At 43.7% G+C, this 12,701-nt stretch overlaps 1 protein-coding gene across 1 annotated transcript in view; it reads right to left on the bottom strand.

The window, feature by feature from the left end:
* Positions 1-1,776: 1,776 nt before the first annotated feature.
* LOC140421136 (non-POU domain-containing octamer-binding protein-like) overlaps positions 1,777-12,701 on the bottom strand; it is an 87,007-nt gene continuing 76,082 nt past the window's right edge. Inside the window, exon 11 of the mRNA XM_072505570.1 lies at positions 1,777-2,261. Within this exon, the coding sequence (XP_072361671.1) occupies positions 2,244-2,261 (18 nt within the window). The 3' untranslated portion in view covers positions 1,777-2,243. The remainder of the gene's footprint in view (positions 2,262-12,701) is intronic.

Here is a 12,701-nt window from a genome sequence, read left to right as displayed (position 1 = left end):
AATAAGAGGGCAAAATGGGTCAAAAGGTTTTGTTTCCATCTGGAATTTCTATGATTCTAATTATATTCAATTGCTCCATTGCTTGAAAATGCTGTGAATGGTTTTATGCCTAAAAGCCTTAATAGCATAAAACAATTATATATCAAACCTTTTTAGTATGAATAAAGGAATTTACCAATTAGTGTCCATAGAAGATAACAGAATTACAAATAGGAATATAAAATGTAAAACCCAACCCTCAGTGCCAAGTCAATAATTTCACAAGTCACATTTCCACATTCATTAATGCAGTTATTCAATCTTCAATGATCTTCAGGCAGAAAGGCATTCACCTAATGTGTTTTTTTAAATGAATTTATGGGATGTGGACTTCACTGGCTAGGCCCACCCCTAGTTACCCTTGAGGTAGTGGTGAGCTGCCTTCTTGGATGGCTGCAGTCCCCAACGTGTCAGTACTGTGCTATTAGGGAGGAAGTTCCAGGATTTTGACCCAGCAAAAATGAAGGAATGGCAATACGTTTCCAAGTCAGGATGGTGAGTGACTTGGTGGTGGTGTTCCCAGGTATCTGCTGCCCTCGTCCTTCCAGGTGATGGCGGTCGTGGGTTTGGAAGATGCTCAGGAGCCTTGGCGAGTTCCTGCAGTCTGCATTTGTAGGTCAGTTTCATATTGGCAAGTGGTTGCCCGAAACATAGTCCGCATGTCTTTCTCACAGGGTTAATGAATATATTGAGCATTCTGATATATACGTTCATATAGCGCAACTATTGCAACTGCATTGGTACTGATGTTAATGTAGTTTTAGAGCTAGGTCTGTTTTTAATATTTGCCGTTCAAAAGCCTATGAGATACATAGGACAAGAGCACCGTTAGTCACGATGACAAATCATGACAACTGCTAATCCTCTGCATGTGCATCTGCTCAGGAATAATGATCTAACAATACACGGTATTGGTGAAACCACATCTGGGTACCAAGAGCAGTTTTGGTCCCCTTATTTAAGGAAATATATATTTAATTGGATGCAGTTCAGAGAAGGTTCACTAGGATGGTCCCCAGTATGAAAAGATTGTCTTATGAGCAAAGATTAAACAGGTTGGGACTTCACTCATTGGAATTTAGAAGAATGAAAGGTGATTTCATTGAAACATATAGGATTCTTAAGGGGTTTGACAGGGTAAACGCTGAGAGGATGTTTCCCCTAATGGACTGTTTTGAATTCCAGTCCTGGGCTAACAAAAACATGGATAAAAGATTCAGCTGACTATGAAGGTAGAAACAGGCAGCCTTCATGAGAATTTGGATACGTGGTCAGAAGCTTATGACGAGGTCAGGAATTATGCCAGGGTTTTGCAAACAGTTTTGTTTAGCCTCATCCCTTGCCAGGAAAGGGATGAAGTCAGCAACAAGTGCACGGCAATGGCACTGGTCTTTCGGTACTTAAAAGACAATTTCTGCTCACCCAATGCTGGATGTAGGACAAGCAGTCTGCCAATTTTGACAGTGGAGGGATCGAGAGAGGTGGTGATGGGGTAAAGACGGATGTTGTCAGCATACGTGTGGAAACTGATCTGTTCTCAGATGAAGTCACCGAGTAGACGAATGGAGATCAAAATAGATGGGGGCCAAGCATAATTCCTTGGGCAACATTAGAAGTGAATTGTACAGGAGCAGGAAAATAAGCCATTGGAGGGGACTCCCTGATTATGATTAGGTAGATAAGAATGGAACCAGGCAAGTGAAATCATACCAAATGGACAACAATGGTGATCAATAATTGAATTCATTCAACACACTTTATTGGCCTTACAGAAATTCACTGCGGGCGCAACTGCTCATACATAATCAAGAGTTACAAGGTAATCACAGCCCACGTCACTACAGTGTGGCACCAACATTACAGCCACAGAATAAATTATGAAAAAAAAAACACTTCGACCTTCATGGTCCCTCCCCCGCAGAAGTACTTATGATCAATATGTCTAAATTAGTGGTACAACTGTCCTCCAGATCGTCTTCTGTACCAGGCATCAATGGTATATTGAGAATTGAAATGAAGCAAATACAGACTTTTAGGAAGCTCGCCCATCCTGGATAGTCACAACCCATTGGCAGAGATTCTTTAATATCCTGCTACCAAAAGACCCCAGGCCAAGGAGACCACCTGCTTTTGCTGGCCCAACCCTCTCCAAAACTCCTGAGAGCAGCAATGGCTCCAACACAGCAACTCATCTCCTCGGCTATTCATTCGTAGGTCCAGTGCTAGCCAATGAATCAATCAAGGAAAGAGAGCATTAGTGAGATGACCAATACATTTAACACCGTCAAGTTGCATCTGACACATCCAAGTCAAACCAGGCCACTCCACCACAACTGACCATCTGCACAGAGCCTTCTTTCAACCCAAAAGATTGTAGAGAGGGCAAGGACAAAGATGAATAGTTAATCTTTGTCACAATCGCAAAGTGTCATTTGTCCTTTTATATGGGCTGAATCCCAATGGAGGGATTCAACCATGGAGCTCTGAGAAAAAGAACATGGATCAGGGAGGCAGCGACATGTTCAAGAACTTTGAAAGGATGGAGGGATCAAGGCTTGGTTATTTTAGATGTGAAAGAGGGAGACAGTACCCGAGGTGGACCATTAACATTATCAACTGACATAGGAAGCAGGAAAGAAGTTTGAGTGTGCGGTTTAGTGGGAATAGGATCAACAGAACTGGATGTGTGTCTTATAGACAAGCTGATGATACAAAAACGGTAGTTTTAAGGGATTTATATTTATATTGCTAAACATTAGAAATAAGATATAGTTTCAAATGTGTTCTAAAGTTTGTGCGTGGAAGGGTAAAATCTATCGTTAAATTCATGCTGGTTGAAAGTATTTGTATGTGTGGGGATTGGTTCCATTCTGTGCTTCTATAATGCTTATAGAATGAGGAACCCACAGACACTAACTTGAGTTCAGAGCACTGTGTGTATTTAACCACAACCAATCTATGTGCTTAAAAGGGACTGTTTGTTCATGGGATCATTGTAGCTTAAGATGTACTTTGTAATCTGTTAGTCTTAAAACTTGTGCACAATTGTTAAGCAAAAGGGAAGTAAAGGAGTATTGTATTGTATAATAATGTAGTTTTTCCATGTTTAATTTTTTTTAAATTCTCTGTTGTTAAAACTAATTAGCGGCCCTGGGACACTAGTTTAAAAAGCACGGTTTTGTTCTAGGACGCCATTCTGGATTCTTCCAGTCCAGTTATAACATCAAATGCAATCATAAAACTTGAGCAGGAAGAGGGCATTTTGGGAGATAAGAGAGAACAGAGGAAAGTTGGTTCCAGCGGGAGGGCGGACGAACACACACACACACATACTCTGCCAAGGCTGCACAGCTGCCAGTGCACCTAGGCCAACATCGTGAAAGGCCTACCCACCTTCCCAAGGCGCCAAAGCTGTGGAGATCTTGTCTGCCATTTTTCTGTTGTTACTGACAATATGAACAATTACTTTGCTTCAGTATTTACAGTTGAAAAGGAGGATAATTTGCCATAAGTCCCCAAAACATTAAGTCAATTGCGGACTGGCACTTAATACAATTAATGTTGGTAAAGTATCAGTAACTAGGAAATTAATGGAACCAGGAAGTGACAAATCCCCAGGACCTAACTATTTCCAACAACCGGCATTAAAAGAAATAAGGGAGCGCATTGTAGATGCCCTAACTATAATCTTTCAGATTTGCCTAGATTCAGGTGTAGTCCCTCAGATTGGAAAATCATATGTCACTCTACCCTTTAAGGATGAAAAGGGGGGGAAAATCGCTTCTCAGCCTTTTGGCTAAGATCAAGTGTCTGTAGATTGAGCCTTTGGTTCAGATCTGGTATGTCTCTCTTGTGGGGACCATGAATTGGATTCAATTTGAATTAGTTTTTTGGAGCAGGCGAGGAGCTGGATTAGGGGTTCGCCCCTGACCCACACTCGGAGCCCTGGTTTGGTAACTCAGAAAAGGAAAAATAAATTCTTTTTTTAAAATTTTTTTTTTTTTTTTTTAAAAAGGATGAAAAGGGGGAAACCAGGGAATTAAAGAGCAGTTAGCCTAACATCTGTGGTGGGGAAATTGCTGGAGTCTGTAATCATGAATGGGCTAACTGAACACCTCTCAAAATTCTGTTTCATCAGGGAGTGCCAGCATAGATTCATGAAGGGAGGGTCATGCCGGACTAATCTTACGAATTTTTTGAAGTGACCAAGGTAGTAGAGAGGGGAATATCTATGGATGTTATTTATATGCACTTGCAGAAGGTATTTGACAAAGTCCCACATAAGAGACTGTTAAGTAAGGTGGAAGCCCACAGAGTTCTGGGCAGCACGATAGCACAGTGGTTAGCACTGTTGCTTCACAGCGCCAGGGTCCCAGGTTCGATTCCTGGCTTGGGTCACTGTTCGTGCGGAGTCTGCACGTTCTCGCTGCGTAGGTGTGGGTTTCCTCCGGGTGCTCTGGTTTCCTCCCACAAATCCCGAAAGACATGCTGTTAGGTAATTTGGACATTCTGAATTCTCCCTCCGTCTACTCGAACAGGCGCTGGAATGCAGCTACTAGGGGCTTTTCACAGTAACTTCATTGCAGTGTTAATGTAAGCCTACTTGTGACAATAAAGATTATATATTTTTTTTTAAGTTGAGGGAAAATTATTGACATGGCTAAGAAATTGGTTGAGTGGCAGGCCAGAGTGTGGCCATTTACTCTAATTAGCAGGTGACTAGTAGTGTACCACAAGGACCTGCATTGGGCCTCAATTATTCACACTATTTATTAATGAATTGGATAATGCCATCGAAAATCATATCCAAATTGATGTACAATGGATGTACAAAATTAGATGGCACTGTAGAGCCCAGATGCAAGCATAAAATTGCATGGAGATATTGACAGATTCGGTGAATGGGCAAAAGTGTGACAGATGGAATTTAACATAAGCAAGTATGAGGTTATCCATTTTGGACCAAAAAAGGATAGAGCGGAGTACTTTCTAAGTGGAAAAAGGTTACGTGCAGTGGTTGTCCAAAGAGACTTGGGAGGTTCAGGTGCGTAGATCTGTCAGATGCTACGAACAAGTGCAGAAAATAATCGAGAAGATTAATGGCCTTTATGTGCAGAGGATTGGAATATAAAGACAGAAATTAGGCTGCAGATATACAAAACCCTGGTTAGGCCCCACTTGAGTACTGAGAGTAGTTTTGGTCATCACACCGTAGGAAGGATATTTTGGCCTCAGAGGGAGTGTGTTTATTAAGGTTACGAAGAGAGATGACATGTTTTCGCTAGAACTTGGGTTAAGATGTGATCTGATCGAAGTATTAAGATATTAACAGAGAAAGACATGGCAGGTAAAGATGAATTATTTCCACTGCTTGGAGATTATAAAACTAGAGGGCCTAGTCTAAGTATTTGGGCTAAACAGTTCAGGAGAGTTGTTAAGGACAGTAGAGGTTTGGAACTCTCTTCCACAAACAGCAGCTGAAGCTGGAACAACTGTTAATTTTAAATCTTGAGATGGATTTTTTTTTTAATAAAAGGGCCAAAGGCAGGGAAATGGAGTTATGCCACAGATCAACAGTGATCTCATTAAATGGCAGGACAGGCTCGAGGGGCTGAATGGCCTTCTCCTGATCCTATGTTCTTGTAAATAGAAACATACATAGAGAATAGCAGGACCCAGCCATTCGAGCCTTCTCTTCCATCATTATGATCATGGCAAGTTCAATACCCTGATCCCGCCTTCCGCCCCATATCCTTTGATCCCTTTAACCCCAAGAGCTATATCTAATCCTTTCTTGAAATTACAATGTTTTCACCTCAAATACTTTTTGTGACAGTGAATTCCACAGATCCACCACTCTCTGGATGAAGATTTTACTCCTCACCTCAGTCCCAGGAGGTTTACCCCTTATCCTCAAACTATGAGCCCTGGTTCTGGATTCCCCCACCATCGTGTACATTATTTCTGAATCTACCCGGTCCATCCTGTTAGAATTTTATAAGTTTCTATGTGATTCCCCCTCACTCTTCTAAACTCCAATGAATATAATCCTAACCAACTTACATCTCTCCTCATATGACAGTCCTGCCATCTCAGGAATCAGCCTTTGCTGCACCCCCTTCAAAGCAAGAACATCCTTCCCAAACTGCACACCAATGCCCTACTGTAGTAAAATATCTCTATTCCTGCACTCAAATTCTCTCGCTCCGAAGACCAAAATACCGTTTGCCTTCTTTGCTGCCTGCTGGAGCTGCGCACTTTCATTGACTGCACAAGGACATCAAGGTCTCACTGAGTATCCACCTCTCTCAATTTAGGCCCAAGTAATAATCTGTGTCCTATTTTTGCTACTCAAGTGGATAACCTCACGTCTGCCATGAATATGCCCACTCACTCAGCCTGTCCAAATCCCGTTGAAGCATCTCTGCATCCTCCTCATAGTTCGCCCTCCCACCCAACTTTGCATCATCTGCAAATACGGAGATATTACATTTAGTTCTCTCGTCCAAATCATGAATATATAATATGGACAGTTGGGGTCCTAGCACAGAACCCTACGGTACCCCACTAGTAGCTGCCTGCCAACCAGAATAGGCCCCATTTAATCCAACGTTTTGCTTCTTGTCTTTTTAAATAAATTTTAGGTGCCCAATTCTTTTTGTTCCCCCAATTAAGGGGCAATTTAGCATGGTCAATCCACCTACTCTGCACATCTTGTTGGGGGTGGGGCCCACGCAGACACGGGAAGAATGTACAAGCCCCACACGGACAGTGACCCAGGGCCGGGTTCAAACTCGGCGATGTGAGACATCAGTGCTAACCCTTTACTTCCCGTCTTCTAACCAACTTTCTATCCATCTCAAGACATTACCCGCAATCCCATGCGCTTGAACTTTACAGCTAACCTGCTTTGTGAGACATTGTTGAAAGCCTTCTGAAATTCTACATAAACCACATCCACCAGGTCTGCCTGGTCAACTCTTTAAGAGTTATATCTTCAAATAATTCCAGTAGATTTGTCAAGCATGATTTCCCTTTCATAAATCCATGCTGACATTGTCTGATTATATCATTGCTTTTCAGATTTTGTGCTATGAAATCCTTGATAATGGACTCTAGCAACTTCCCTACTCCTGACGTTAGGCTCACTGGTCTATAGTTCTCGGTTTTCTCGCTACCTCCATTTTTGAATAGCAGGGTTATATTAGCTACCCTCCAGTCTGCAGGAACCATTCCAGAGTCCAATGAATTTTGAAAAGAGCTGGCCTCCACCGGTCAGTTGTCAATCATCACCTCCTGACAAATCATGGGGGAAGTCTCACCTCCTACACAATAGTGCTAGCCACCGAAGAAAAGAAAAAGCTAACCTCAGGACTCCATTCCCTCGCCCCTAGTTTCAATTTAGGCAGTAGAACTAAGAGGCATACCAGGTTAACAGTCAAAGAGAGAGAGAAATTGATTTAATGGACACCAGGGCATCAAAAATGAAGCAGTTTGTGGTTGAGCAGATTGTGCTCAATAAATTATGCTAAAATGTTCTGGCAAGCAGTCAGCCGCTGCGCCCCAAAGAAAGCATTGCAAAAGAGGGTATCAGGTGGAAGACAAAAGGTGGCACAGTGGTTAGCACTGCTGCCTACAGCGCTGAGGACTCTGATTCGATCCTGGCCCCGGGTCATTTTGTGTGTGCGCGCGTGTATATAGTGTGCATTCTCCAACTGCCTGCGTGGTTTTCACCCCCACAACCCAAAGATGTGCAGGTTAGGTGGATTATCCACACTAAATTGTCTCTTAAATTAGAAAAAATAATTGGGTACTCCAAATTTATTTATCTTTTTAAATCAGGCAGAAAAGAAATGCATAACAAAAATAGCAATTTCTTTTAAGTGATGCAACCGTTGAACCTGACTGAAGAAAAATAAATCCATATTAAAAATGGCAACCAGGTGCATCCTGGATATCCATTAAATTTCATTGCTTGGGAAGGTTAGGATAGATGGTCAATACCCATAACAGGGTGCAGCGTATTCAATGCACTAAATGCATTTTGGGGGAATTTGATTTGGCACCAAATTTTATCCATTATTTAATGCCTGTGGTATCCTCCAGTGTATTTCATATTCATTTGTCTCAGTGATGGTTAGCAGGGATTGAAAACCATTCCAAGAGCAACTATTGCTGGATCATGAGCTAATTATTTAGTGATGCATTCCTAGTGAGATTCTGATGCATTCCTAGTGAGATTCTATTTGCTCAAGAACACTACCCGAAGCCCTGATTTTTCATTTTCTGAGAAACATTGTCTGGTAAAAGGATCAGGTGAGAGGAGCTACAGGCATTACCGACACTGCCTTCCTGACTAACTTGATTAAATGTTACTATTTCTGCTTCTGTGAGTTGGCCAAGGGTAAAGATACAAGTTTCAGTTCAAGCACAATTCATTCCAGTAGGAACTTTCGAAACATTTCCACAAATGAACATCTTGAAAGAAAAATACTAAAAGCTGCTTCCTCTGGAGACCAAGGGAAGAGAGAATGAAGTGGATGGTACAGTAGATCAGTGGCGTTCCTCCCCGGCTAAATTTCAAATTTAGCTGGTGGGCTGAAAGTCCCTTCTCATTAATGGCAGTAAGAGTTGTAAGATTTAAAGCAACCTCATCTATTTGCTGGTGAACCTGGATTCAATGTAAAAATATCCAAATTGAGCACTCAGAGGTGTCAACATGCCACATTAAAAGTGTACACAGCTTCGACTGCAGCAGATTTACTTTGGAACAAACCTGGAAGAATGTTCAAATGGATGCCTAAAATAGAAAAAGGGTTCAACAATAATAGCACTCACCTGGGCAAGCACAACATTCAAAGATGAATACGTATTATACTCTCGTGCCAGTGATACTCTCACTGCACATTTAAACTTTACCCAGTTGTCGGTTATATATCAGCACTGATAACTGGAGCCATGTTAGCTGCCTGATTTTTTGATCAAGGATCAAACAGGAGGGGATGACGAAATAAAGCTTATTTGAAATATACATCTTCCAGTGCAGACTTGTCATGAAATAACATTAAAATTTGCATGTCAATAAGTAAAATTGCAAGATTAAGTGGATTAGTTTGTATTAAATGTTGTAAATTATGGAAAAAATAAACAGCGTCATCTACATTCTGGTTATTCCATCACATTGCAAACATCACCTGGCATAAGCAAATTATTTTCTTGTTCTTAATAAACTATATTAACTGTAGATCACAGCACTGTAATGACAATTTAGTGTTATTTTAACAATCTGAAGCCCTGCAATCCATTTCTGCAAGGTGTACCCGACATCATTTTGCTTTTTGGGGAAAGCAAAATACATCTTCTGCTATGTTCTTGTTGATTTTCTTTTTAAAAACCAGCTCTTCTGATGATGTACCTAGCGTGTAATTTGACTTAATTCCCCTTTAAAAATAAGCATGCTATAAAGAGGTAACTAGGAACCATCAGCATGGAGACATGAACCTCCTCAGTCACCATTTTGAATACAAGTACTCCTGTATTATTTTTAAAAATATAATGAAGTCCATGTAGGAAAACTTAACAGCTTCTCTTATCACTCCAGTGAGTTAAGAGTTCTCATGGTACAAGACATCCATTGGCTCACCTCACATTTGGAATGCAACAGATAAAAATGTTGCATGTTTAAATGGTTGGATAAATATCATTAATTTGTCAGAAAGATGTGGATTGATGATGTAGAACATACCTAATGTGTTTTTTTCAGCTGGGAAGCAGCTTTCTGAATGTTAAAGTGTTTGCAGTGTTGGCTGGCTTTTTATTTCCCTTGGTTCTTGTACTTGCCATCTAGTTTACCACTGAGGCATTACAAAGTTTAATCGCAAGAAAGAAAGTTTCATGCAAATTTGTTTGCTGTTAAGTTAGATGGTCTTCTAATAGTTTTCCATCAGTTGCATTATTGACCCAGAAATCTGTCCCAATTCATGACCAAATTGGCAAATCAACGAGGCTGTACAATTAGCAATACAAAATCCCACACTATGCAGCATGATAGAGAAAGATAGTTAAGCAAAGAGAGGGCATGAAATTATATTGATAAGTAAAATCAAGGAAAGTTGAAAATGATTTATAAATATCTCAAGAGCAAGAGGATAACCGAGGATAGACTGCCAATTATAGAGATCGAACAGGTAACTTGCACATGGAAGCACAAGACATGGGCATGGTTCTTAATCATAGAATTTACGACATCCGGTGGCGCCCTCAAGGAAGCAGGTCGCAGGTCGGATCGCTCCCGCCCGCGATGGGCAAACGGACCTGTTTCACAGGATTTTTTTCGGGACCTGACCACCTGAATCGGCGGAGACGAAAGGAAGAGGTTTGAACAGGACGAAAGGAAGAGGTTTGGAAGAGGTTCATACCCCCGGGATATGAACAGTTGGACCAGAAGTGGTCGAGTGGCGCGGCAAAGATCGAAGCAGGAGCAGCGGGGACCCCAGACCGGGCGGCGAAGCATGGCGGATGGCAGGGACCAGGGAGCGGAGGCTTACTGGCCAAGGGAGCAACAGATGGGAGTTTTTTAGGAACTGCTTCACCGAACTGAAGAGGGACACATTGGACCCGATGAGGGTGGTGATGGACCGAATGGTCGAGGCGCAGGCGGTCCAAGAGAAGGCGCTAAGGGAGGTCAAGGTGAAGCTCTCCAGCCAGGCGGACACGGTAACGGAGCTGGAGCACGAGGTGGAGGAGCTGAACTCCCGCCAGAGGAGGATGCAGTAGCAGCTTGAAGAGCTGGGGAATAGAGCCAGGAGGCAGAACCTGAGGATCGTTGGCCTCCCAGAGGGCTGTGAGGGATCGGATGCGGGTGCATACGTGATGGGTATGCTCGGGGCGCTGATGGGGCCGGAGGCCTTCCCCCGACCCTTGGAGTTGGATGGGGCGCATAGAGCCCCCGCAAGGAAGCCCAGGACGGGCGACCGACCGAGGGCCTTGGTGGTTCGCTTTCACCGGCTTGCCGACAGGGATCGTGTGCTGCGATGGGCCAAGGCGGAGAGGAGTAGCAGATGGGAGAACTGCGAGGTGCGCATCCACCAGGACTTGGGAATGGAGCTGGCCAAGAGGCGTGCAGGATTCATCAAGGTAAAGGCAGCCCTCTACAAAAAGGTGAGGTTTGGAATGCTGTATCCTGCAAAGCTTTGGGTTACATTTGAGGAACTCCATCACTACTTCGAGACACCAGAACAGGTTTGGGCCTTCATTAAAGAGAAGCTGGACTTGAACTAACGGGCACTTAGTTTTTTTCAGTGCTCTACAGTGGCGGTGGTCTGTTAACCTAGCTTGTTTTGACTAGGAATGGACTTTTATTAAAAGAAGCTGGACTTGAACTAAAGGACTCTGGGCTCACAGAGCTTTTGTGTTGCGGCGGTCTGTTAAATTATCCTGTACTGTAATGTTTTATTTAAGATTGTTTTCAGCCTGGACAGAGAGCGGGGGCTGGAGGGCGCACTGCTTAGGGTGATTTGGGGAGATTGCAACGAGGGGGTGGGGGAGAGGGGGGCCCTGCAAGGGGGGGCCTGGAACTTGGAATCTTTTGGCGGGAGATCGGGGCCTCTGATGGGGGGATGGGCGCGGGGTTGGTTAAGGGACTTGAAAGGGCACAGTGAGATACAATCAGGTTAATGGGTCCTTGGTGTGTGTGGGGAGGGCCCGAGCACTTGGGCGGGTGACAGTCAGGCGCCAAGGGCAGGGGTCAGCGTAGCTAGCGTAGATCAGGGGGCACCAGGGAGAGTAGGAGAAGGGGCGGGCTAGGGCCAAGCGCAGGGCGGACCTGGCAGGTCAAGCGTCGGGGGGGGGGGGGGGGGGCAGCCGGGAAGGAGGGCAGAGAAGACTTAAGTGGGCCGGGGGGGGGGATCAGGGACCCCCAGGGGAGAAAGTCACTTGCAGGGAACAGCGTAGGAACCCGACAGCAGCAGCAGCCGGGGGGGGGGGTTAGAGCCACAGGGGGGGGGGGGGGGGGTAGAGCCACATTAGTTTAGTTGAACACGTGGAGCATGGGCAAACAGCTGATAGGGGAAGTGCCTTATTAATATGTTTATTCTTTCCCACTGTTCGTTTTCAATATGTTAAGGCTTTTGTATATGGCCTTCTTTTTTCTCTGTAAATGTTACAAATCTGTTTTAAATAAAAAATTTACAAAAAAAAACAATCATAGAATTTACAGTGCGGGAGGCCATTCGGCCCATCGAGTCTGCACCAGCTCTTGGAAAGAGCACCCTACCCAAGCCCACACCTCCACCCTATCCCCATAACCCAGTAACCCCACCTAACACTAAGGGCAATTTAGCATGGCCAATCCACCTAACTGTGGGAGGAAACCGGAGCACCCGGAGGAAACCCACGCAGACACAGGGAGAACGTGTAGACTCCAAACAGACAGTGCTCCAAGCCGGGAATCGAACCTGGGACCCTGGAGCTGTGAAACATTTTTGATAACCACTATGCTACCGTGCTGCCCATGAACACATCACGTCTTGTTTTCACAGAGGGGAAAGCAGACATAGTAGTTAACGAGTATGAAATACTAAATGGGATAAACATATTGAGGCAGAAAACATTACGGTGCTTAGCATTCTTGAGGCTGGATGAATCACCAGGCCTGGATGAAA

Source organism: Scyliorhinus torazame, chromosome 5 (assembly GCF_047496885.1).
Source record: "Scyliorhinus torazame isolate Kashiwa2021f chromosome 5, sScyTor2.1, whole genome shotgun sequence".
Lineage (NCBI taxonomy): Eukaryota > Metazoa > Chordata > Chondrichthyes > Carcharhiniformes > Scyliorhinidae > Scyliorhinus > Scyliorhinus torazame.
This window is presented reverse-complemented; position numbering and strand designations above follow the sequence as displayed.